Here is a 24,229-nt window from a genome sequence, read left to right as displayed (position 1 = left end):
TATAGGTATTTCTAAATTTTATGCATGCACTGCCAGTCAAAAGTTTGGAAACACCTTCTCATTCAGTGTTTTTTATTTAATTATTTTCTACATTGTAGATTAATACTGAAGACATCAAAGCCATCAAAGAATACATACGGAATTATGTTGTAAACAAAAAAGTGTTAACCTTCAGTATTAATCTACAATGTAGAAAATAATACAAAAAAATAAAAGCAGTGAATGAAAAGATGTGTTAAAATTTTCGACTGGTAATGTATGCTGATACTGCAGATAATGCAAATTAATATTACTGGTTTATAACTGATAGTTGGGAACCTATGTGTGACATTTTCCTAGCTGCAAATAATCTAGATGTGATTCTGGCATGCAATCTAACCGCTAGGATCAATGGCAATGACAAAAAAAACAGAGAAGATGCTTTTAGTTCACAAATAAGGACACAGAGAGATTTCTATCCATGTTCTCAGTGCCGCTGTCCACCGCCTCCCTAACTGAATGTTTGCTGAGCTCCTGAGCTTTGGAATGGCAGGAATGGGCACCACAGAAACCACCTGAGTGAGCAGAGGACCTTTACATGCTCATTCACCATGACAGCCTGACCCAAACACGCCAAAACACTCCCAACACTCCAGACACCTACACGAGTGATTACAACTTCAGCAAGCAGTGGTTGCAGAAAAGTGACAATATATTCCCAGTATTTTAGTGATATTTTACCATAAGGGATGAAATTTGAGTGTATATCAGTAATCATTACAATAAGTCTGAGTTTGTGTTTTTTATTAGGGCAATAGGGTTCTATGTTGGCACCACTTCTGTCTGCACATCTGTTAAAATAGCTAAAAAAAGAAGAAAAAAAAAGAAGTAGATCCTGGTGTGTTGCTGATGGCTAACAGCAGGCATTTTATCAGCCAAAAGTGACCCAAGTTTCTCAAGTTCAAGAGGCCTTTTGCAGTGAATCGTCCTATCATATTACACAAACCCAAAAGGGAACACCAAAACAGAGTTAACAAAGGAAACATAGGTTTATCACAAAAAGCTGATACTTACGGAAGAAGTCCTTCTTCACCAGGTTTTTGGCACAGAGGACTGAAAAAGAAGAGGAAAAAGCCATTAGCAAAGCATTACACCAAAGAAACACTAATCTTACAAACCGCAAATCATTCTTCCTAACAAGCACAGTTTTGTACGATAAATTTTCACAGCAAAGAGGCAAAAATCTTTTTTTAAAGCCACTACAAATGTCAAATTCATCTGAAACTGCTTATATGCATTTTTGTTAGAACAATAGGTTAGAAAGTGGCAGCAATGAAAGAATGTGCATGGGTAGGCAGCAGTAAATGATAGTCAACCAGAGGATTCAAGAAGGAAAACATTGTGACGAGAACAACTGAACTAACAGCCAAGAGCCAAACACAGGCGAACTTTGGTAAAGATTACACAAATCTTTTCTCCCCTTTGATTAGACGGTGTATTTATAGCTCGGAATGATGGCAATGTGTCAAGACACCTTGTCAGGAACAGCACCGGGAGCCACTCCCTCGCTGTAGCCTTAACACAGAAGCTTTCGAGCAATTAGCAGTTATTGTGTCATTAGAATAAAAACACTTCAATATGTAAATGTCACATTCTAACATCCTGACTTCAAGCTGTTGGAGCACATGTTTGGTCTCTGTTTCAAACGAGTCTGTCTGCATCAGAGAGGTGGATTCTGCTGATCTGCTTTGAGAGCCGTGGAGGCCGTTGCTGAGGTGATGAGGTCGAGCCACTTACACCCTCCTGTGCGAGTGTGGATGGATGAGGAAGCTCAGTAACCACCTGGGCGTCTGGAGTTCACAGTTGCAGCCAGTGAGTCAGGCACATGGAAACAGCTTTGTGTTTTTCTACACTAAGATCCTTTTGGGGAAGAGCCACAAATTGGTCTGGATATTGAAGTGACTGATTCATTGGTTTGAAGAGAAATGATCCATTATAACAGAAGTGATACAGCCTTAAAAAATGACAGGGTGGTTTACATTATTAGTAGTAAGTGAAACCAAGTGTTCCAAAGAACTTCTGTATCTTCAGTATTCTGAAGAAACTGTACTGAAAGTGGCAGCTGAAGCAGCAAAAGTTGTAACATCTGCTCACATACACTTGGAGCTACAACTGGAAAGACTTAAGGAAAGATCTCAAAGGGACACGGTGTTAATGATATCATCGCTGCCATTTTCTTTGTTATGTTCTATACGGCTTATTGCACAAGTTGCTGCTTTGCCTGCTGGCTACCTCCTCAGCTGCAAAAACCTGTTCACACGGCAGCAAAGCGCAGTCTCTCCTCACTGTGATAATGCTGTTAATTAGGACTACTGAAAGTCTCAAACGTGTGTGTTGCTTTTTTTTTTTCTTGGATGTTTGCGTTTCCCTTCAGTCTGCATAACGATGTACAGGAGGTCCTCGAATTACGTCAGAGTTTTGTTCCTACAGACTGATCCAACTTGTTTTTATGCCGTAAGTCAGAACACCGGAGAAAGTGTGAACAAATCATTAGGTGCATCACGATATTGATCAATTCTTCATGAAAGTCATGAATAACAATGACTTTCAGGCATGTATGAGTCATTTTACAAGAAGATAACAGAATATGTTGCACAGTTTTTTACAACTTGATCAAATAATGCCAATGTTCATCGGTGTTTCGTCCTGTTCCAATCTAATTTCACTTCCATTGTCTGTTGCCCTTTGTTTTGAAGTTGTCTGTTGACAGTTGTCATTTCCTATCTGCTATTTTGATGTCTAGTTTTGCACACGCACATGCTTTTCTGGATGCACGGCTCTCTACTCTGTAAACACCACAGAGGCCATGTCGTTAGCAAACAACTTCCTTTTTAGACTTACTGGTTAAGTTAAAAGGATGTATTTATGTTGTTTTATTCTGTTTTTGTTGCAGTTTTCACTCTGTAATGTGTATCAAGAGCCACAGTAAAGAAGTCAAGTTTGCTACGACTCACGATTGATTTTGCAGGTACGAGTTTAAGTAGTTGGATAGCTGCAGTTTTTACCATCACCATTTTCTTTGCCATCAGAAGAGTCTGACTTATGCTTTGTAGTCATGCTTTGAAGGGCAAAAACTAAGTGAATGTAGCACAATCCAAGGTGGCATACAACTGCAGAAAGTAAACAAAGCCATCTTATAGCGCCACGTGACAACGTATTCGTCCGCTCTGCTCGCCAACTAGTTCCACGTAACGACAAAATGGCGTAGGTCGAGGATGTCGTAAACTGAGGACCCCCTTTATAAGCTAGACCCTTCTTACCATTCACGTTTCTCTACGCTTATCACAAATTTGAGTTCTCACATTTAATGTAGACAATTGTATGAAATATATACAGCATGTATTGCAAAGGAAATAGTTCGTAAATCAAAGGACAACGCAACAAAAGCCCTCATAGTAAGATGTATTCAACAAGGTGTTCATATTAACACCTCTTGTTGGTCATTTATAGCGATAAAGAAGCAAATCTATTCATCAGTTTGCTAAAATATAAGCAGCAACAGAGAAATTATTTTTCTTCTATCTGTCCCCTCTCGTGCAGGTAAGAGTGCTGAGATTTGACGGTCACAAAAGGACAAAAGACACACCCATAGCAGCAGACGGCAGCTTAAGCCATTCATTTCGTTTCCTCCAGCCCTCCATTCCATGCCACACATACTCAGACACACACCAAGTCAAATATCACTCTGAATCACTTTGGGTTGGAGATGAAACAATTTTGCCCACCAGGAAATGGAGGGAGGACGACATACCTTCTGCATGAACAAAATTAAACGCACAAATCACAAGCTTCACACACACAGTAATGCATGGTGGTTGTTGACACACACACACAAGAGCGGCACATGCGACTGAAAAGAAAGAGAGAAGGAGCGCCAACAGTCAACTAAGCTGGATGCATGTCCGTCGTGGGGCGAGGGGGGGGGCAGAACATGCTCGACAGATGAGGAAGAATTTCTTTCCGCAAACATCCCTGGGAATGTGTTACGTTCCAGTGAAACCCACCTCATTTCTAAAACATCTGGTACGCATCACTTTCAGTCGCATTTTTCAAGAACACAGAGGCGAGCATGTGCACACCCATATACATATACACACACACATGCGCACACACACACACACACACACACACACACACCCCTGAGACACCTCAGTCTCCACTCCAACTCAGTGATCTAATTAATTAACAGGAACAGAGGAAGGTATGTATGTTTCTGTGTGGGTGTGTGCACACTTTGAGTCTCTCAGGGAGGTGAAAAAGCTGGACTCAGTTAGCAGGTGACAGTTTTTGTTTCCACAATGCTTCTGCCCATATGCCGCAGACAGTATACACAGCTCGGTGTAAAGGATTCAGGCATTTTGGATGTTTAGACTATCCATCTAGCAACCACCCGGCGGGCGTCTCATAGGACCCAAATCCACTCTGCAGCATGATAATGACCCCAAACAGTCATGAAAAACTATGGTGTGGATGGCACAGAGCATCGTGGAGTCAATTTGGGATTACGTGAAGACACAGAAGACGCTGAGCACTTTGAATTAAGTTAAATGACAATAAAACTGGTCCACGTCATTATTTTTAAAAGCAAAATCACCTCCCTTTAAGTGCTTAAAACTTTCGCACAGCCGCGCATTTAATGTTTTAAAAAGAGCTGGACATTGATTTGATGGAGTTTCCAGAGAGTGACATCAAACATCAAACAGTCAGTCTAGAAGTCAAAATGCAATAAATCCACATGAGGTAAAGAGAAAGAATAGTGAACAACTGGGAAATATGACTCTGAAGAAAGGTAAGGCAGTGGCAACAAAACCTGCATTCAACATCCAGGAACAAAGAAAAGACAATTAAGACAAAATGAGACCAACTGCAGAGAAAGGCAAGGCATGGCCCACATAACAGCCAGTTTAAGCTTAAAGCGGGCTAAGCCCAGGAAAACCTGCAGACCCTCCTGTGACGGCACAAGCAGCCCTTGGCTAGCCACACAGCAGGAAGGCAACGCTACAATTATACCTATATAGGCTCCTTATGAAAACATACAAGGGGCTGAATTCCTGCTGAAAGCAGAAAACAGAGAGAAAACCGCTGGAATGGTAGACGCACAGAGACAATAGTAGCAAGGAAGCCAATTAGGAGTCTGAGGCTGCAGAGTAGAGAGGAGGAGAGTCCAAGGACAGCAATCAGGAGGCAGTGGAACCCAACTATCAGATTACCGTCCTTATTCTCCACTGATGAAACAGAGTCATTAAAGTGTAAAGGTGATTTACATGAGCTTAAATTAAACTGCCTTTTACAGTTGTGCATTAGAGCAAAGAAGTGTATTTTGCAAATAGAATTAAATGTAATTTGAAAAACAAACTGCAGACACAGAACAGTAGAAAGAGCTCAAATCTGTAATCATGGACACACAGCAGCATGAAACGATCTAAAACTGTAAGTGTGACATCCATGAGGTTTGCTCTGATATACACTGATTCCAGAAAATGCCCATTATGCACACGCTCTCCCATCAGACATGACAAAAGCTTTTGCTTTCTTTGCTTTTATATGTTCCCAAATGAACTGCAAGACACTGAGCACACTACTTCCTTTAGCTGACCCAAGGGCTTCACTGAGAGGATCAGCAAAGCCTCCCTGTCTCTCTGAGGTACAGTGATTGATGCTGCGAGTGCTTAGGACTCTGTGTGTTCTCAGAACACTGGCATAAAGGGCGGGCTGGGTTTTGGGACCCTTGGTTTGAGCTGCCTGTCACCCTTCATGGCAGGATTGGCCTCATTTATGTTTGACGAGACTTCTCTGAGGGTTTCTCCCTGCTTCACTCTGACAATCCTTGATCAAAATCCGAATTTTACCAACCCCAGCTTGTAAAATCTCTCTAATAATGTTGTTTTAGCTTCAACTGTCATGCACTAAATCCATTCTGAAATTAAATCTAATGAATAAATAGAAAGATGAGCAGGGTTATTTGTTAAGGTGGCTTAACACTGGGGTATCTTGAGGCAGGGTTAAGGTGGCACAACCCTTTACACAAACAACCTTGTAATCAGCTCTTTCAACCAATCTTTAACTGCATATTAACTCTAGTTCTATGAGCATGCAAGAAATAGATCAATTGATGTTTGTTATGTTAGTCTGTGTGTTTAATTTTATCTTAAAGATTTAGTGGTTTAGTGGAGAACATTGATAGGGCAGAAAAATTGTGCTTGCTGTCCCCAACCAATCAGCATTTGTAGTCTACAAGTTTAACCAATTAGTGCCAAGACCTGTTTTTTAGGTCCAGAAATACCTACTTTCAGTCACACGAAAGCAGCTTCGAAAGGGGTTCCACAGAGGTAGTTACTGGGCGCTCTTAAGTCCCTGCAGCAGAAAACTGTCCAACGTATGGCAAGTAGGTGAATAGAAACGTAGAGAGGAAAACAATGAAAGAAACTTTATGTTGTGAAAAATGATATGGAGATTAAATTCAAAAAGATGCAAATATCTTCATGATATTATTTTGAGCCACTTTGGGGAATGCTTGGAGATTTAAGCAGACAGACCCCTTGCTGAGGTGTATCACCAAATGAAACGACCCAACATACACAATACTATTAATTTCTCTTTCCTGATGCAAAAGCTTTACATAATGACATGAAGTCTTTACTCACCAGCGCACAGAAATCCCCCAAAATTTATGTCATAATGGGAAATAGGGTGCTGATGACAGAAGCCGTTTCTAAGTAAAGGAAGTGGGCGAGCTTGCACCTACAGGGCAGTATCGTAAATCTGATGTTTTATTGGTCACCCTGGACAGGCTTTCTCATGCTCTCACACTGACAAATATAATTATCTGCTCTCTCTCCTTCTACATAAAGATGGAAGAGAAGCCCACGTCACACACATTCAGGCCCACATACACATGATGGACACACATGCGATGTTAAAAAATTACGGAAAAAGCAGAAACTCTCATTTCCCTCATGTCAGATGCCAGCTAGAATCACATCATTCTGTTCCATGGCTGCACGGCACTGTTTTCAGGGAGTGCCATTTTTAGCACAACCAAATTATTTAGCTGTTGCTGGCGTTAATATGGGCTGAGGACGACTTCAGACACAGAATTAACTTTTTTATTATCTTCTGAAGGTGTGGTTGTTGAAGAGGGGATGTTATCCTCTCCCCAAAAATAAAACCCAGCCTGTAAATATTTATGGCAGCCTTCCTTCGGAGAGACAATCTCAGGGGAGCAACAACATAGTACAACGCAATATTTCACAATACAAAAATGTGACACTATGCATCATAAACTGGCCTGCTATCAAAGCTAAATCTTACAAATTTTGACAGTTATGTCCTTGCCCTCGGTGGGAAATAAAAAAGCGGTCTTTCTGAACATGTTTCACATGAGGTTTAGGAAAGACCAAATAAAAAAAGCAGAGAAGTTGGGTCAATATATAACTGAGGGACTTTTGAAGTCCATAGGATATATCATACATTTTTATTGAAAGTAAAAGAACTAATTTTTTTATGTACATTATGATCATGTCTTCACAAATTCCAGAATTGTTTTTCATGGAAACAATCACTTATTGATAAAAAAAAAAAGACTGAATATCACTAAATAACCGTCCAAATTTAATAACAACCGCCTTCTAATTAGCTAAACAATAATAAAATGAGATTGTGATCTTTTAAGTTGAGATAATCATAACAGGTATTTCTTTATTGGCAAAATATCAAATTTTAATTGGAAAATACCAAATTGCATCTGTGTCTGAGAAATCACTTTCCACTAAGTTCCCCGTTACAAAAAACAGCTCTCCAGGAAGTGTGTTAATTCCAGATCACATGACCTGCTCCACATGATGTCATTTCCTCCTGAAGAAAAGATTGGCAAGACTCCAAGTAGTGTGTCAGTCAAGTGTGGATTTCATTTGTTAATTCAGCTCAGTTTTCAATAATCTTTACTGGCATGCATATTGTGAACAATATTGCAAAAGCATCGCGGATGTTGCAAATTCCACATAAACGGAAATCAAAAATATACAATTCAGTCGGCAGGATAAAGAAAATGATAATAATGACTGCCCGACCTCCAGTTATTTTCCAATCTGATTATTCCTTCACAACTATTCCTAAAATATATTGGAATATGCATTTGTTATTTACTAGATGAAGCTCGGATCTTCAAATTCCTTATTTTTCTGCAAAAATCTATTACTTTTGCACATATATGAGAAAGAAAATTTACTAATTACTAAGAAAATTGCCAATGTTACAGCAACTGACTAATCGATAAATTGCAGTTTTTTAATTTCCTAATTGGACTTGGTTGACGTATAGTTTGAGTGATTCGTTGTTTGCACTTCGATTCAAAATGTACAACAAAAAAGTAATAAATATGCACATCTTAGAGACAGAAATAAGGAATCTTGTGCTGTCATCGTGTGTATCGTACATCGTGCTGAACCATGAGGCGACTGCATCATCGCGCCCCTCGACGGCTTTCAACTTTCTCTTCCTCCCTCACATGAACACACAGAACTCGGTCCGGAAAAGCATCACATAACCCCCCATGCATCTCGGCCCATCTGAAATCCTCTGTCGTCATAGCGACTGCGAGTATGGAGGCGAAGCTAAGAGAAGGGTTTCTCTGTGCTGCCTGTGTTTCTCATTCCGGTCGCAGCGCCTCACACAGCCAGGGACTGCAGTGCCGACTGATGAGGCCGAGGGAGGGGAGGGAAGAGACGCTACCGCAGAGAGACAGACAGGATGAGCACCACTGAGACATTCAAGAGACCGGCACAGACGTTTAAAACAACAATAAGAGAAAGCAGCACTGCTTAAAGCCATCATTTATAATCATTTGACTTTTGACAGCACAGAGGGTTTTTTTTGCAGTCAATCAAATACCAGAATTTGTCACTGCGAGTAGTAATTTTATGCTCACCATTTCTCAGTTTCACTTCAAATCCATCTTTCCATCACTGGTGCCTCCACACAACAATTTCAAGGGGACCACATGCAATTCCCTCCATCTGATAAATGACCAAAACCTTTTAGGCTCAGAGCACTTTCACTGAGTATTCTCAGGCCTAATAGACCATAGGAGACAGGAAAGGAATTTAAGGATGTGACTGCAGGCAGACAGGCTCACCCACGCAAAAGGCTAAAACACATTAAAACGCTGCTGAAATGCAACATTGTGTTATAAGCACCTGCAGCTGCACACACTACAACAGGCAAAAACAAACACAAACTGTCAGTGGAAATTTAACCTGGGGGTGTCGTGTGTGTGTGTGTGTGTGTGTGTGTGTGTGTGTGTGTGTGTGTGTGTGTGTGTGTGTGTGTGTGTGTGTGTGTGTGTGTGCGCCGCTTGGCTGACTGCAACTTATTAGTCACATAATGGCTTTTCACATTACGGCCCGAACAGAGCTGCTTCCCCGAGGACAGCTGGGAAAGCTAAACAAACACCACATACAACTGATTATCGGCCAGCGTGCACTTAGCTCCTTCCTTTGCCAGCCTGTCTCTTAATAAAAATCAATTCCTCTGAGTGGCAACGGCAGCTCCATGCAGGCAGAGACCGAGACCTTGGGGGTGAAGTTAAAGTCCCACCTGTGGGGAGAGGATGGGCAGAGTTTCTCACAGGCTGGCACACAAAGAGCTCTACTGTGCAGGCGAATCAATGAAGTCCACCAGACGCAAGCCAAACACCTGGGGAGGGAGTGGTCACGTGACGTCTCGGGGAGGGAGGGAGGGGGGGAGGGAGGGAGGGCAGGGGGCGTCGCCATGGTAGCAACCACTGGTCAGGACAAGATGGAAGTGGGAAATCTACTTACATCTGTTGCGAACCAAACATACAGAGCCACTTTAACAGAACGACACAACGAAGCATGGGAACGGAACAGCACACCGTGGGGAAAAGAGGGTTCACACTGCCTCTAGTCGCTGCTCTGTGGTTAACCATTACACTGGAGCCTATGAGGTGGAGGAAACGGGGGTGTGGGAACAGAGAGGACCGCCTGGTAATATTCCACCATTCCCATCAATGTCCGAAGTCAAAGCTGTCTGGCCTAATAGGAGGAAGACGGAGAGGAAGAGGCATTTCGGAATATCAGGCGATCGTCTGGTCGCATGAAATCGTAACTATGTGTGAACCTAAACAAACCTCTTCTCGCTGAGGTTGACCGCATTCTGAACCTCGCTTCCTCTCCACCTGGTTCCTCCAGTCCAGTGCACTGACCCATCCCCGCCAGACAGCCTGACACATCTTCAGGGACCAATACTCCCCCACCTCCTCCCCATTCTTCTTCCAGCTCCCCAACCTTTCCTCTGCCTGTCTGCCTGTTTGTCTGTCTACCCTGTTTTGACTCCAGGCCCAGGACCGTGCACTCTCATGCGCAGCATTGTTCTTCAACAAACAAAAGGCTTCCTCTTCCCCTCTCTGCTACTCCCTAACCTTTGAGGGACTTACAACTGAAAGGGAGGCAGAAAACGAAGATGAAGAATTCGGAGTTGTCACTGATGATTGCGCAAGTCAATCTGCTCTTTGTCGAATCCTAATCTCCGAGTTGTCTCCTAATCCGTGTCCAGTGAGAGCACAGTAGGTATTATTTGGTCTTCACCGTCTCTGCAGACCACTGTAGCAGAGGGAGGCTCATAGTAACTGGGTGCCACAGCTTCCATGCATGGTAACTTGACAGACATGCAGCTATTCAGCCTGAGACAGGAAGGAAGAAAAAACACAGTTCATGTGATATAAGTCCAAGTTCAGTACAAACTGAACTGACACAGTGACTGACCAATAGCCCCTTTGACTAAAAAGTTCCAGGAACTATGGAGCAACTAAACTGAATGTGAAGGACCTCAACAATTAAACCAATTAAGGATTAAAAATCAATGATACTGAAAGCAGTTTCGACACACATGAAAAGCAAGACATGTTGTAGTTTGTATTTGTTGTGGTATGACTGTAGAAACCCCCATTGCCTTACTGCTTTCACAATCCCATCTACTACAGGAAACAGCACCTTCTACAGGCTCAAGATTTTAAACTCTGCAGAAGATTTGGAGCATCAAAGGTAGCACTGCTTGACTCTTTTTGTGAGTTCCATCACCAAAAGACTCATGATCATCCTCCCTTGTGCGAAAATGTGCCACCAAAAGAATTCCCTGTCACCATTTTGCAGGGACACCGTTGCTACATCATGGGCTGAAAGCCACTCAAGGTGAATGTGATTGGTTTAATGAAACACAAACAACCCAGATTGCTTTTTTCTTTTATAGCAGAATGATAATGAGGTGCAGGGAGCATGGACACAGTGCTGAGGAGATATGAGAATACTCCAGTTTTAGCCTATAATGTACTAATAAGGTTCAGCAAAAAAATGATTAATGAGACAAAAGTTCCAACTGATTTATTATCTATTTCAATATTCTGATACATATGAAATGTAAACAAGTGGAATTGCAGCAAAACCCTTGGGTCAATATATAATCGAAGGACTTTTTGTCACATAGTTCACATTTTTGCTGTTTTCAGGCCTAAAATCAACATGGCCGCTTGTAACCAAACACCACATGGAATTGTTACACAAAGATTCTTCTAAATATTATGTATACAATTGCGAAACTGAAATTGAAAGTTATTTATAAAGATATTGTAGTAAACCTGTTGGCGTGCCATAAATCCACACTGGACTCACACACTACTTTATATGAAATATCTCAGAAAGCCTTGGAGTCTTTCAGTCTTTTCTTCAGGAGGAAATGACATCATGTGGAGCTGATCATGTGATCTGGAAATAACACACTTTCTTGAGAGATGTTTTATAATGGGTAACTTAGTTGAAAGTGATTACTTGGACACAGATACAATTAGTCATTTTCCATATAGAATTTGATATATGGCCAAAAAAGAAATATCTGTCATGATTATCTCAACTTAATAAAAAGAACGCAATCAAAACAATTTTTGAATAAATTCATTGTATTACTGTTTGGCTAATTAGGTTACATTTTAGTGCTATCCAGTCATTCTTATTAATAAGTGATTGTTTCCATAATAAATACTTTTGGAATTTGTGAAGATAAGATCATAATGAACATAAAAAACATTGCAAGATATATCCCATGGACTTCAAAAGTCCTTCAATTATAATTTGTCCCACTAATTATCTCTCAAAGGCTGATACAAGATAACTGAACTCTAAAAAAGGCCTGGCTTTATGGGGTAGTCTAGTGTGTTTGCGACAGAGGCAACCACACCACCCATTTACTGAATGCATTCAAGGCTTCCTTGTTCATAGCAGAAGTGGGTTACTTTATAAAGACCTGGCTGCACCACTTAAATTTAGCCCTTAAACGGCAGTCAGGCAGAATAGAGTGAGGAAGCAGGGTAGAATTTCAGGGACCCAATCCAGCTCCTCATGGGGTACATACAGGCTAACCGTGGAAATGTGGTTAAAGTAAACTGACTTGTAGGCACTGGGAAATATCTAAGCATTGACAGGTTTTTAGATCTTTGCAAAGTCTCTTACGTAATATGCAAATCTGATAAGACTTCGTCGGGTCACAGAACACAGATATTAGAGCCATTGGTTGCAGAGTGGAACTGCTAGCTGCCAGGAAAATCTTCTAATACCTCTAAACAGACCGGTAATTTCCAAGATTCACAAAATTAGAAAGGAAAAAGAGTAACATAATCTCCCAGTGCATCACTTTATACCGAGAGGAAAACAGAAAGGAACACTTCAAAAAAGCAAAACGAGACCTTGATCACCTCTTTCCAAGTACCAAAAATTGCACAGGCATTCAAAAGACACGTTCCACCTCCTTCTCACACGTGCCTCGTCTGAGGAAAGGAAAGAGGAATCTTGTCAACTATTGAAGAGGGGAGAGGGAACCAGACATAAAACATACTAAAGGAGCTCATAATGTCTGTGACGTCCATTAAATACCACAAAGCAAGCACAAAAAACCGAGTACTCCTGCTGAACGTCTGGGGACATCTGTCGTACCAAATCACTGTGACCAGAAGCGTAAAAAAAAATTCGGAATTAGAGGAAAGAAAAGACAGAAGATATAATATATCCCCCAACAGCTTCTTTTCATAAAGGGATAAAAGGCCGTGACTAGGAGAAGCCATATATCATTATTCATCACACTCAGCACCTGCTGGAAAAGTGATGAGGGATCTCGTGAAACGCACCGAGACACGCAGAGGAAGCAGAGACCTGTTCTGCCAGGTGGTGTTAAAAAATACATGACGTGCGGCAGGTTGAAAGCGAGGTCGCATTAAAGCTCAGTAATTACTAGACTTTGTTAATGTTTGGGCAATCAGCCAAGATAAAAAAAAACGGGTAGGAAGTTAACTTTATTTTGGATGTATTTTAGGTGCAATGATGCACAGTGATGGCAGGTGAAAGCTGAAACCAATGGAACAATGGACAGATGTTGCATACAGTGACCAAAATACTGGATATTCAGACAACAGTTTATGTATTTTGGTTTGCATCTTGAAGCTTCACATTAGAAAAGGTTCATGGAAATGGCGAAATTCACAAAACGTTTTTGCAAAAAGGTTTTTACGCCCTTTTTGACAGTTAAAAGAAACAGTTAATGCACATAGGGGAAGATTTAACTCATGTGACTTTTTCGTTCTTTTGCCCTTGACTCTGGAAAGCATGAAACGCAGCCAATACCAGCTGTCATGAATGAATAATTAAACCTGTCCTGACTGAAAATGATTGCTGAAGACTGGTCTTCATTTTTCCCTTGTAGAACACACAAACAAGTTTTTTTCTTATTCATTGTATTTTTGAGCCAAAAAAATACTTTTGTTTCTAGTTTTTCTACTCTGTTAATGACAGTTATGCATAATACAACATGATATGCAGCCTAGTTTATTCACTTTAAAGCAGTTAATGAAAACAAACTTAACGTCCTTTTGAGTCTGTTTTAAACGTAAACTGAAGTCTGGACAGATATGGTTTTCATGACTGCTATTGACACAGATTATTAGTAATCAAGCAGGATGATAACCAATATTTGAAACTAAACTATGTTAGCGAGCCTTGGAGCATTGTAACTAGCAATGGGCCACCATGACAAAGACTTCTGTGACGCCTAATGGTCTCCAACTAGACCTCACACAACTGGGACAAGCTAGTATCTTCTAGGACAGTGTTTCTACAACCCAGTAATATATTGGTGTTGCAGCTAATGTAACATGTTCATCGACTAAACAGCAAATTCAGCATATGGAATAATTTTTATTTTGCTCAGTTTGTGTTCAGTTATTATGGATTGATGATGCTGCCAAGTACTGATGAAGAAAATTGCTCAAAATTTGCATCCCCATTTAGAACCAACATAGATCTGCAGTAACAATGAAAACCACAGTGTCAAAATTTAGAAGAAAACAAACTATACAGGCACTAAAATGTGGTAAAATGCTGCATATCAAATACGATATTTGACTAAACCGATAACTGGTTGACCCTATTTTTAACTGTTGGTCGTAATAAACAAGATATTTCAGGATGTCACCTTCACATGGGGAAATTTGTGATAGATTAAAAAAAACTGAAGATAAAACTGCTAAAGAAGTAAAAATAAAACTTTATTGAACTGACTGACTAAATGTCACAACCACAGTAAACCTGTGAGAAACACTCATGTTAGACTAACATTGCATGCTAACCAAACCGGTCTTTAAACAAACACAAAACGCAGACACAAAGATGCACAACGGCAACAAATCCACTAACTGACGGAAAAGCTTATCTTCCATTGCAAAAAAAAAACCTGTTTGACGACATGGGGAAACTCACCACACACTTCCACACGTGAGAGGAAAGAGGCTGGCAACATTCTTAGTGTGAGAACATTTCATCCATCTCACGTCACCTTTTCCCTCCGTGATACAGTCCACTGTAATTGCATAATAGAAGAGTCCACCCCTCCTATATTCAGCTCCAAATAGTGGGAAACCATGCCACAATGGCAATTTTTAGCGGCATTCCTGTTACCCCTGCATAGTACATCACTCTCTCTTTCCACTCTGTGTGATACAGCGTGCCTAACGGAGAGTCATCCAGGCGAGTAAAGTCTTCCACAGTACCATCATCGCTAAGTGAGAAGTCAAAACAGTGAGCAGAGCAGAGGCACAGCTCAGGCTTCTGCAAGCTTGCACCACTGTTGGCTGGGACCCGAGCTGTTTTGAGTGGCTGCGTGGCTCTCCTAGCTTCTTGGCTCCTATGTCGGCTCTGATGTAATGGAGGAGAGTAGAGGAAAGGCCTGGATCGAGCTGCAGCGGAGGGGGGGAATAGTACCAACCTGTTTAACAGAAGTTGAGGACCAACACACTTCTGCATTAATTGCCAAAAAATATTGCTACTTCACTTCTCCCCTCCTCCAAGTTTCCTTGGGAGTTTTAGTTTCTAAGAATGATTTCACAGCTTCATCTGGGAGTAGTGTTACATCATTACCACCCAGCCATATTTTCCCTTTTCTTACCGTCTACCTTGCCAATGAATGTGTTGGACTGAGAGGACCCTTAGCTGCTTTTGAAAATCTGGATAATCATGTCGTAATCATAGATGAAAGAGCCGCACAGCGATCTACTTACGTCCTTCCTCCTTCTCCTTTGTGATGTAAGGTGTTTATTAATAGTAACGGGTCAACATTAACTAGTCCCAATGATTCACTGAGATGTAATGGTGGTCCCTTCATCAAAAACCATGACCGAATGCCGCCGTGTGCAGGTGCATGCCATAAACAGCTTTTACAATGCACTTCAAGTCATGCTTAAAGTGGCGGATATGTGTCTATGGGACATGTGTCGTCATGTCTGACCCAAATTTAGGCGTGCGACGATGAAAGCATTTGACAGAACCTGGGTTGTCCAATCAAGCAACAGCTTAAGGCTTCTGCCATGCAATTAGACAACCGCTATTCAAACCTGTGGACTGCCACAAAGTGAAAGGATGTGTGAGTAGAATGTAAATGTTTAGAAAATGCTGCATGTAGCCATCACACAGCCAAATTTTATAACTTATAGCTTCACAACTAGAATTACTCAGCCGTAAGAAACCAAAGCGTAAATAAAATCTAGGCTGACTTACAAAAAGCCATTCTCATAGTTTCAAGGTCTGGATGCTAAATTTACACATCAAGTGCTTCCATAATGAGTAGTGATAAAAAAGTTCTGATACTCAAATTGGAGCAGAGAGCAAACATTAAATTCTGTGTCAACCAGCAGCTTGGATAATCCAATCCACAGAGAGACGAAAAAGCAGTTTTCATGACGGAAGAGCCACAGTTTCCAAAAGTGGCCAAGGAATCTCATGGTAGGAGCACCTTTTGAGCATGTCTGTAGTTTTTGTCAACAACATATGGATGTGCACAATGAATTAGCTCCCCAGAGACAAGACTGTCAAGGCAGAGTTCCACTGCAGCATCCTGAGATAACTGACAGACAAAATTTGGCACAAACATTTTGAGTTGCGGCACGATGGCAGTTATTGGCCACAATCACATCAATCTTACTAGCTAGGTTTGTCTACCAGTGACTTCTTTCTCTTCCCCAAAATTAAATTCAAGTTGAAAGGTCATATTTGGACACAGTTTAAGAGATTCAGCATTTAGCATAGATGATGCCTGATACTGAACCGTCGTGGTGAATATACCAGTCCATCTACGTTCCAGCTCTCACCTGTGGTCATGAGCGCTGGGTAGCGACCGAAAGAACAAGATCATAGATACAAGTGGCCGAAATGAGCTTCCTTCATATGGTTGGTAGGCTCACCCTTAGAGATAGGTTGAGAAGCTCGGACATCGGAGGAAGCTCGTAGTAGAGCCGTTGCTCCTTCACATCGAAAGGAGCCAGTTGACGTGGTTTTTACATCTGATTTCATCTCTCAAGGAAGACTTTCTTTGGAGGTTTTCTGAACGCGTCTGCCTGGGACAAGACTCCGGGGTAGACCCACAAGACGCTGGAGGGATTATCTATCTTGTCTGGCCTGGGATTCCCCAGGATGAGCTGGAAAGCGTTGCTGGGGAGAGGGATGTCTGGAATGACCTGCTTCGTCTGCTGCCTCCACGACCCAACCCCGGACAAGCGGAAGAAAATGGATGGATGGTGCTTGATATGTTTAAATAACAGGACTTATGCTTTCCAGGGCATGCTACAAGCATTGTAGAGCTACTGGAATTACTGTATCGCAACACAAGTAGACTACTTTGATGGTTGTTTTCTGGCACTAATACAGGTTGTTTTCTCCTGACTACATCCTTGCTTGTGTTGTATATATTCTCATATCGGCATCGCTTTGAGTAAAAGCATCTGCTAAATGAAATTGTAGAAATTGTACATGGGGATGGTAGCAATTCTTCAATCTGATACAGTCTCTAAATTTTCTGATCACCCCTCAAACATGTGGTCATTACACAACCTAGTATCTGAACTTATTGAAAACACAAACGGTGAAAGTAACATCTGGGTTGATTTACAAAAAGTCATCATTTCTCAAAGACTATTTAAGCCTCAAGCTCTGAACACTTAATTTGTACACTGAATGCTTTGACTATAATAATAAGGTTTATGAAAGTAAATATCGGGCTACATCTCGGAACATGCCTTCTACAGTGTCTACAGCATCTGCCTTTGAGCTGAATCATCCGGCACTCCCAGTTTTGGTTGGATTTCAAAGTTAGCTTCAAAACTGACTTCCTGTGAAGCAAACCACAGCTCTTATCACCCAGACAGTTACACATCGTCAGAGTCAACCTCAAGCGTCATTAAGAGCAGGCTACGGATACTGAGTAACTATGAGCCCGTGTACATATTTAAAATTCTTCTAAATCTAATGCAAAACTGTTACAGAGAAAAAAAAACATTTTTCAAATATCATATTTGCTTCTCTGTGCATGTGCAGTGGGATTTTTTTTTTTTTTTACTACACAGGAATCCTGTGGTGTATTTGTTCAACTTCAGCAGAGATGCCATTTGAAATGTGATCTGGTGTGAATATAAACATCTCTCTTCTGATCCGGTCTCCTCTGAGGACTGTAGGGGCTCAAGCGTCAGGCCGAGGCACGGACAGACGTCTCCAGTCAGCTGTTGGCGTCTTGCGGCTTTTGCACCAACACCCCCACCACCACCCTGCAGCCGGTAACAGTGGAGACTTGAGAGACCCCCATCTGCTTGAGGTTAGTCAGAGTTAATCGTATCAACCCGTGTCCATCCAGGTTTAAAGCAGAGCCAGCACGTCGAAGAATTAATCTCAGGTTACCCTCCTCCGTCAGACAGCTGGGCAGGAACACTCGGGCCACAGTACCTCCACCTCTGTTTCCAGGGAAAGTGAAATGACCCTTGCATGTGTGGCTGTTTATCAGGACTAATGAGACTTTGTGCAAACTTGCTGAGTGATCTCACCTGGGCACAGCGCTGAGAGAGGATAATAATCTCAGACACCCCTACAAACAAACGAAGGAGGAAGCAAGCTTAATGCGGCGGCTTCAATCACAGATCGAAAGTGGAATGTGACAGGGGAGGCCTTTCAACACACACTGCTCTGCAACCTCAAGACCTCAGCCGTCCAGAGAGGTGGATAACACGGACCAGTGTAATTATAAATCGACTCTGTGGTGCTAGAATGCCACTGTAAGCAAGGCACAGATCCACCACACTCCTTGCCAATAGGAAACCCAATGAAGAACTTAAATTATTCACTCTAGAAAGACATAAAATAAAGCTACATAACACAAAAACTTAACCTGACTCTCAGATTCTGTTAAAAAAAAACTGCCCTTAAAAAACTGAAAACATTTCGCATAGGGGTATAGAACGTCATTAACGCCTAAATAGGCAAAGTGCTTCCAGTTTCCAAATGATTAGGCCGAGGGGTGGGCGATTTAGCAATCATGATTAAAACCAAGTTATAAGAGAAATACTACAGATTGCAACATGTAGAGTCCAATGTGTAAAAATGTTTTCCTAAATTTTAGTCGCTGCTCAACAGCCAGTCCCAGACCAATGTTGTGGTCCTCAATGTCATCCAGATCCCTTGCCAGTGAGCCTCTCGTCCCAGCAAATGGACTCCAACTCCATCATCTTAGACTGCAGCTTCATTGGACACATTTTTAGACACCAGACCACAAGGCGGACAAAGAATAGGTCGACGGACATTCTGAAAGAAATGTCAAAGCTGCGATGTAAATCATAAACTTTCAGAATAAAACTTGAGCGAAAAACAGGATGCAAAGATTTAAGAGTTAGGCGTTTAGTCTGACTTGAAATTTTGCACAATTAATCATATGATCATACGGGTTAAACTAAAACTGACAAGAGAATTGTGATTTAGATCTTTGATTTTGATCTTCATCACCATCAAATGATGTTTTGGCCTGATCGCCCACCCAGTGAGGACCTTTGTTACCAAAAAGGGTAAAGCAGAGTAACACACTGTCTTCACTTCATCTGGTTCGCTGAGTGTGTGTGTGAGCAGCATACGGTGAAAATCTGACACACAAAGCAAACAAGAGAACAGAAGCATGGCGACCAGAAATGAAAGCAAAACGACTCTCAGCATATTTTTTTTTTCTGCTCAGTTGTCTCAGGCACTGTGCTCACATCTTATTCTGGTAGTGAAAACCCTGCTGTTTATTCTGGCATCCTATTGGCTAACATGTTGGTGACATTTATATGAGTAACTATACTTAAAAAGTAAATATGACTGAACTGTCAATGTGACACATTAATGATCTTTACAAGTCCCCTGTCTCACTGCAGCAGTGTCATAAGGCTCAGCTATACGGTAAAATAAGACACGGTTAAAATACCTGATGCCAAGTATACTTTCCTTCAGTATAGACTGTCTGCAGACAAATAAAGGCATCCAAAGTCAAACAGAGTTCTAGACTGACATTGGATATGCATGCTACCATCTCTGATAGAAAAAATAGCCCCAAGTAGAGTTTCTAACTTCAAAGAGAGCACTAGTTTGGGAAATAGGCAAGAAATAGGGGGGTTAGGGTGGTGGGAGGCCCGGCATGTAGAACAGCAAGGCAGCAGTGATAGGAAAAGAGCCTGCAGGCAAGAAACTGTTTAGTTCTCACTGGAGCCTCCCTCCCTCACACTCAGCCTTAATCCAATTCTGACCCATTAACCATCACAGCCAGGTTAACAGAGCAGGCCTTTGAAGAAGGTCTTTCCCAAACCACCCAGGAGGATTAGCACTTCTCCAAGGCCAAAGAGATGTTCTCACTCCTTCCCTCTGACAGGGCGACTTGGGGCACACAACCAGTGCGAGCTTGTAATATGGTACAAGTGTATAGATCCTGATCTGACTCATCCTGGACCCGGAATACTGAGCACTAATTTAAATTCTTTATGAACAGTAATTAACCATGGCTTCCAGCAGGCCGACTACATAAAATACAGAAATACAGATCGTGTCTGCTTTCAGGTATGAGAGCAGGGGTGATCATTCTCATCTAGCTGGAGGGTGGAAAGCCACAGAATGATAAACTAAGAGAATCTGCATGTGTTTGAATTATTAAATAAGTCAGAGGATAACTTGCTGCCCAGTCAGTACAACTGATATATGAAGGATATCACACACGTTTGAGAATACTGCTGCAGCCAAGTTCACTTCAACACAGCAGACATGTAAGATGCCAACCTAGTTAAGCGCATATAGCCAGTGTCGGACACTTTCATATAGAAAAATTTGAGACTGATCAAGCCCTGAATGCTGCCTTTTACACAAAATATGCATTTCTTTATACGTTATTGCCCAGCCAGTGTTCCCATCTGGACATGGTTTGTCCTTCAAGGAATGACCATGGTGGGTCAGGCATGGAGAAAAGCTCCAGGTAATGATTTATTCATTAGGATTCATCATTTGACAACATTATGAAACAACGGCTGCATCAAGTAAGGTGTTTAGCTGAGCGTATTGATAGGAAGGGCTTATATTAAACTCGCACTGCCCACAACAAAACCAATCTGAATACAAACAAGTGTGCCTGACATGAAGCAGGCCTGTCTGCGTGTGTCTCTGGGCAGCCCACCCAGTTAGATAAAAATGACTCTGCTTCATCATTGGTAGATGTGACATTAACGGTCATGTTATTCTGTGGGTCAAAACTGACCCGGTTTACAGTTTGAAAACGTGGAAAAAATATATATTTTCACAGTGAAACTTCTGATGTCCACATTTTTAACATTTTTGGGAAATCTTTGAACATTTTTTGGTGGAAAAAATAAATAAAATGCATGCATTTCTGAACTTCTGCTGCTCGGAACTCCTTATATTCTGCGTCTCCATCGGCGTAGTTAGAAAAATTTGGAAGTGCAGGACGTGGACATTTTCCACTTATCTGCACTTATATTTCTGTTTGAAATCAACTGCATGATATGTTAATAAATGAAGAACGTGTATGGAAACTAGCACTTATGTATTATTCGGCACCAAAAAAGCACAGTGAATAATTTCGAGTACAACTAAATTATGTGCACCTAAACAATAAAGTTCGGAGCAGCAAAAAGTTACTCTGGAACCCAGGATTGGCTTGAGTTGGGCCAGGTGGCATCAATTCTTCTACCTCGGAATAGCAGACATTTTACACATATATCCATACTTTAACTATTTCAATCATTTATGTATTTTTAGTTTTGATTTAAAAAAAAAATCATCACCAATCTTTACATGTACCAAACAACAAACTACAGAAGTAAACCCCTGGATGTGCATTACAGCTAAAGTACGCTTGAAAATAAACACCGATCAGGCGGGTGAACTTGTCTGTTCTTTTCGACACCGAATAAAACGGGGCGTGCAGACAGAGGAAATATTGTTTGTAGTTATATTAATGATACAAAGCAGCCATTATGAAGTGTTGATGCTCTACTCAGCAGGAACAGCCAGTCTCCCCAAAACCACACATGCCGCCCACTAATCAAAGCCACAGCACTCTGTTATAACACAGCGACAGGATGAAGCCATAAGCCACCCAGCCATGCAAGTCCTGCTGAGTAATATGACTGCACTTCTTTGCTTTATTATCATAAGGGAACGTCAAAAAGGGGGATTCTGGACTGTTCTGCTCCCCACCTGTCAGGGGTGACGTTTGGACAAGTGTTTGGGGTCTGGGGAGCACTTCCTCTCTGAGAAGCTGCCCACTCTTTCTCCCCTCCTGCTACATCTGGTCTCCTCCGGGCCGTTGCTGGCGGCGGTTGAGGGCAGAGCGACCGCAGAAGGCTTTGTCCTCATTGAGGAGCAGCTGAACCAACAGGAAAGCCAACTCCAGCCAGTCAATTAATTGATGGAACAATTTAAAATTACGGGGAGGCTCTCAGCGGGGGGAAGGAAAATGTTTACAAATGATGTGCCATAATTGCTCGTTACGTTTTGAGTCGCTCAGCCTTGTAGCTTTTTTTTCCCCCTGTTGCTGCTATTATTTTGTTTTCTTTCACAACTCGTCAAAGCAAAATGTGGAAATGTTTGCAGAAAATACATGCCTGTGACGGGCCAGCAGAGTCAACAGTTCACCACATGCAGCTAATCACTGTGTATTTACGATGTATCCTGTCTGAACACCCAGATGAACCCAAATCGCTTCCATACAGTCGCTCTGTAAAAAACGGCTCCGACTCAGACCACATGAATGTACCAAGCGCCAGCTCAGACCACATTAAAACTGTCTTGATCATCGGGTCCTGTGCCTCCGCAGCCCCATCTGTGCCCAGCTGTGGGGGTTTCGTCTTCAATTAAGCGACATCCAAAGACCCCCGTCTGTAGACGACAGTCACACCAAGCAGCATTGAAAAGACCGAAGCCTTTCACTCCGAGCCACACAGTAGGGCAGTGTGAAACCCCAGAGACTTTGTTGCATCTTTAACCCTCATATCATCCTGCGGGTCAAAATTGACCCGCTTTAAAGTTTGAAAATGTGGGAAAATATATATATTTCCACAGTGAAACTTCTGATGTTCACGTTGTCATGTTTTGGTGGAAAAATGATTGGATTTTGGTTGATTTTTTGGTGAATGTTCTTAACCCTCCAGTTGTCCTCATTTATGGACACCAAAAAATATTGTTTCCTTGTCTGGAAAAAAAAGAAGCAAAAATTCAGCAAAAAAAAAAAATCCACAAATTTCTGAAGATTTACAAAACCTTCGGGAAGAAAATTCCAATAATCCCTTAAATGTTTCCCTGAAAAGTTTTATTTTTTTAAAAAATCCCCAAATTTGGCAAGAAAATTCTTCCAATATTTAAAAAAAAATATAGAAAAAAATCTTCCAAAAAAATCCTAAAAATATCTAAAGTGATTACCTATATATCAGTAAAACTTCTACTATTTTCTTTAAGAACATTCAATAAAAAAAAATCAAGAAAAGAAAAAGACACTAAACCACAAACAGTGCATCAGACAGAAAGAGAGCCACGGAGTGCGGAGGCAGCTCAGTGCGTACGGGTGGGAGTGAAATGTGCTTTGGACTCGGTCTGACAGGGAAGAAGTCGGAAAGAACAGGGGTGACTCAGAGAGGAAGAGGTGGGAATGCGAATGGAGAATTCAAGGGAATCCCACTGAGATAGCTCTCCTTGCTGGTCTGCACCGCGCCAAAGAATTCAGACGAGCAAACCATATGCTTAACAAGTCACATGTAAACTCTTGAGCGGAGACAAAACAGCGATAAACGTCAGAAATCTGAATTGGAGCAGAAAATCAAACAAGTTTGCTTATTATTCCGGTGCACATCTTTCTGGACAGACGAGCCATTCAGAGGGCATCGCTGGTCGTCTGATACTGACCATCTCTGGGTTTAATGGGGCCGACTTTGTGTTCTCTCCTCTGCAAACTAATCATCACAGAAGACACACTGCGACTTCGCATTCGGCCGTATGTCATCGGAAAGTGGTCCAAATGATGCCAAGAGCGACGACTGCGTGACGGAATTCAAGAACGAGCAGACGAGGCAATGAGGCGTGCAGTAATGATGTAATTTATGACTCGTGTTACGCCACTAGCCGTGTTTGTGTCTGACATAATGTAGCAGAGATCAGCTGTAGTGAATAATGGAAACCCGTCTCGTGTAGTCAAGGGGCAGTTCTCACCCCAAGTGTCGGTTTTACCGGTTTGCTTGCGATATATTTCCAGTTTAATAGCTGGCACACATCTGTAACATCTGGTTCGTACGGAG

General features: G+C 41.7%; 1 protein-coding gene across 2 annotated transcripts in view; it reads right to left on the bottom strand.

Moving 5' to 3' along the window:
- smurf2 (SMAD specific E3 ubiquitin protein ligase 2) overlaps positions 1 to 24,229 on the bottom strand; it is a 65,248-nt gene that overhangs the window by 37,454 nt on the left and 3,565 nt on the right. The window contains exons 1-2 of one of the 2 annotated variants that reach the window (XM_051941584.1): positions 14,853 to 14,932; positions 1,054 to 1,092 (exon numbers count right to left, since the gene is read on the bottom strand). In XM_051941584.1, the coding sequence (XP_051797544.1) occupies positions 1,054 to 1,092; positions 14,853 to 14,892 (79 nt within the window). In that variant the 5' untranslated portion in view covers positions 14,893 to 14,932. Of the gene's footprint in view, positions 1 to 1,053; positions 1,093 to 14,852; positions 14,933 to 24,229 lie in introns of those variants that run through there. The other variant, XM_051941583.1, reaches the window with a different exon arrangement.

This window comes from Acanthochromis polyacanthus, chromosome 21 (assembly GCF_021347895.1).
Source record: "Acanthochromis polyacanthus isolate Apoly-LR-REF ecotype Palm Island chromosome 21, KAUST_Apoly_ChrSc, whole genome shotgun sequence".
Taxonomy (NCBI): Eukaryota; Metazoa; Chordata; class Actinopteri; family Pomacentridae; genus Acanthochromis; species Acanthochromis polyacanthus.
The sequence above is the reverse complement of the archived record's forward strand: the minus strand, read 5'-3'. Positions and strand labels throughout refer to the sequence as shown.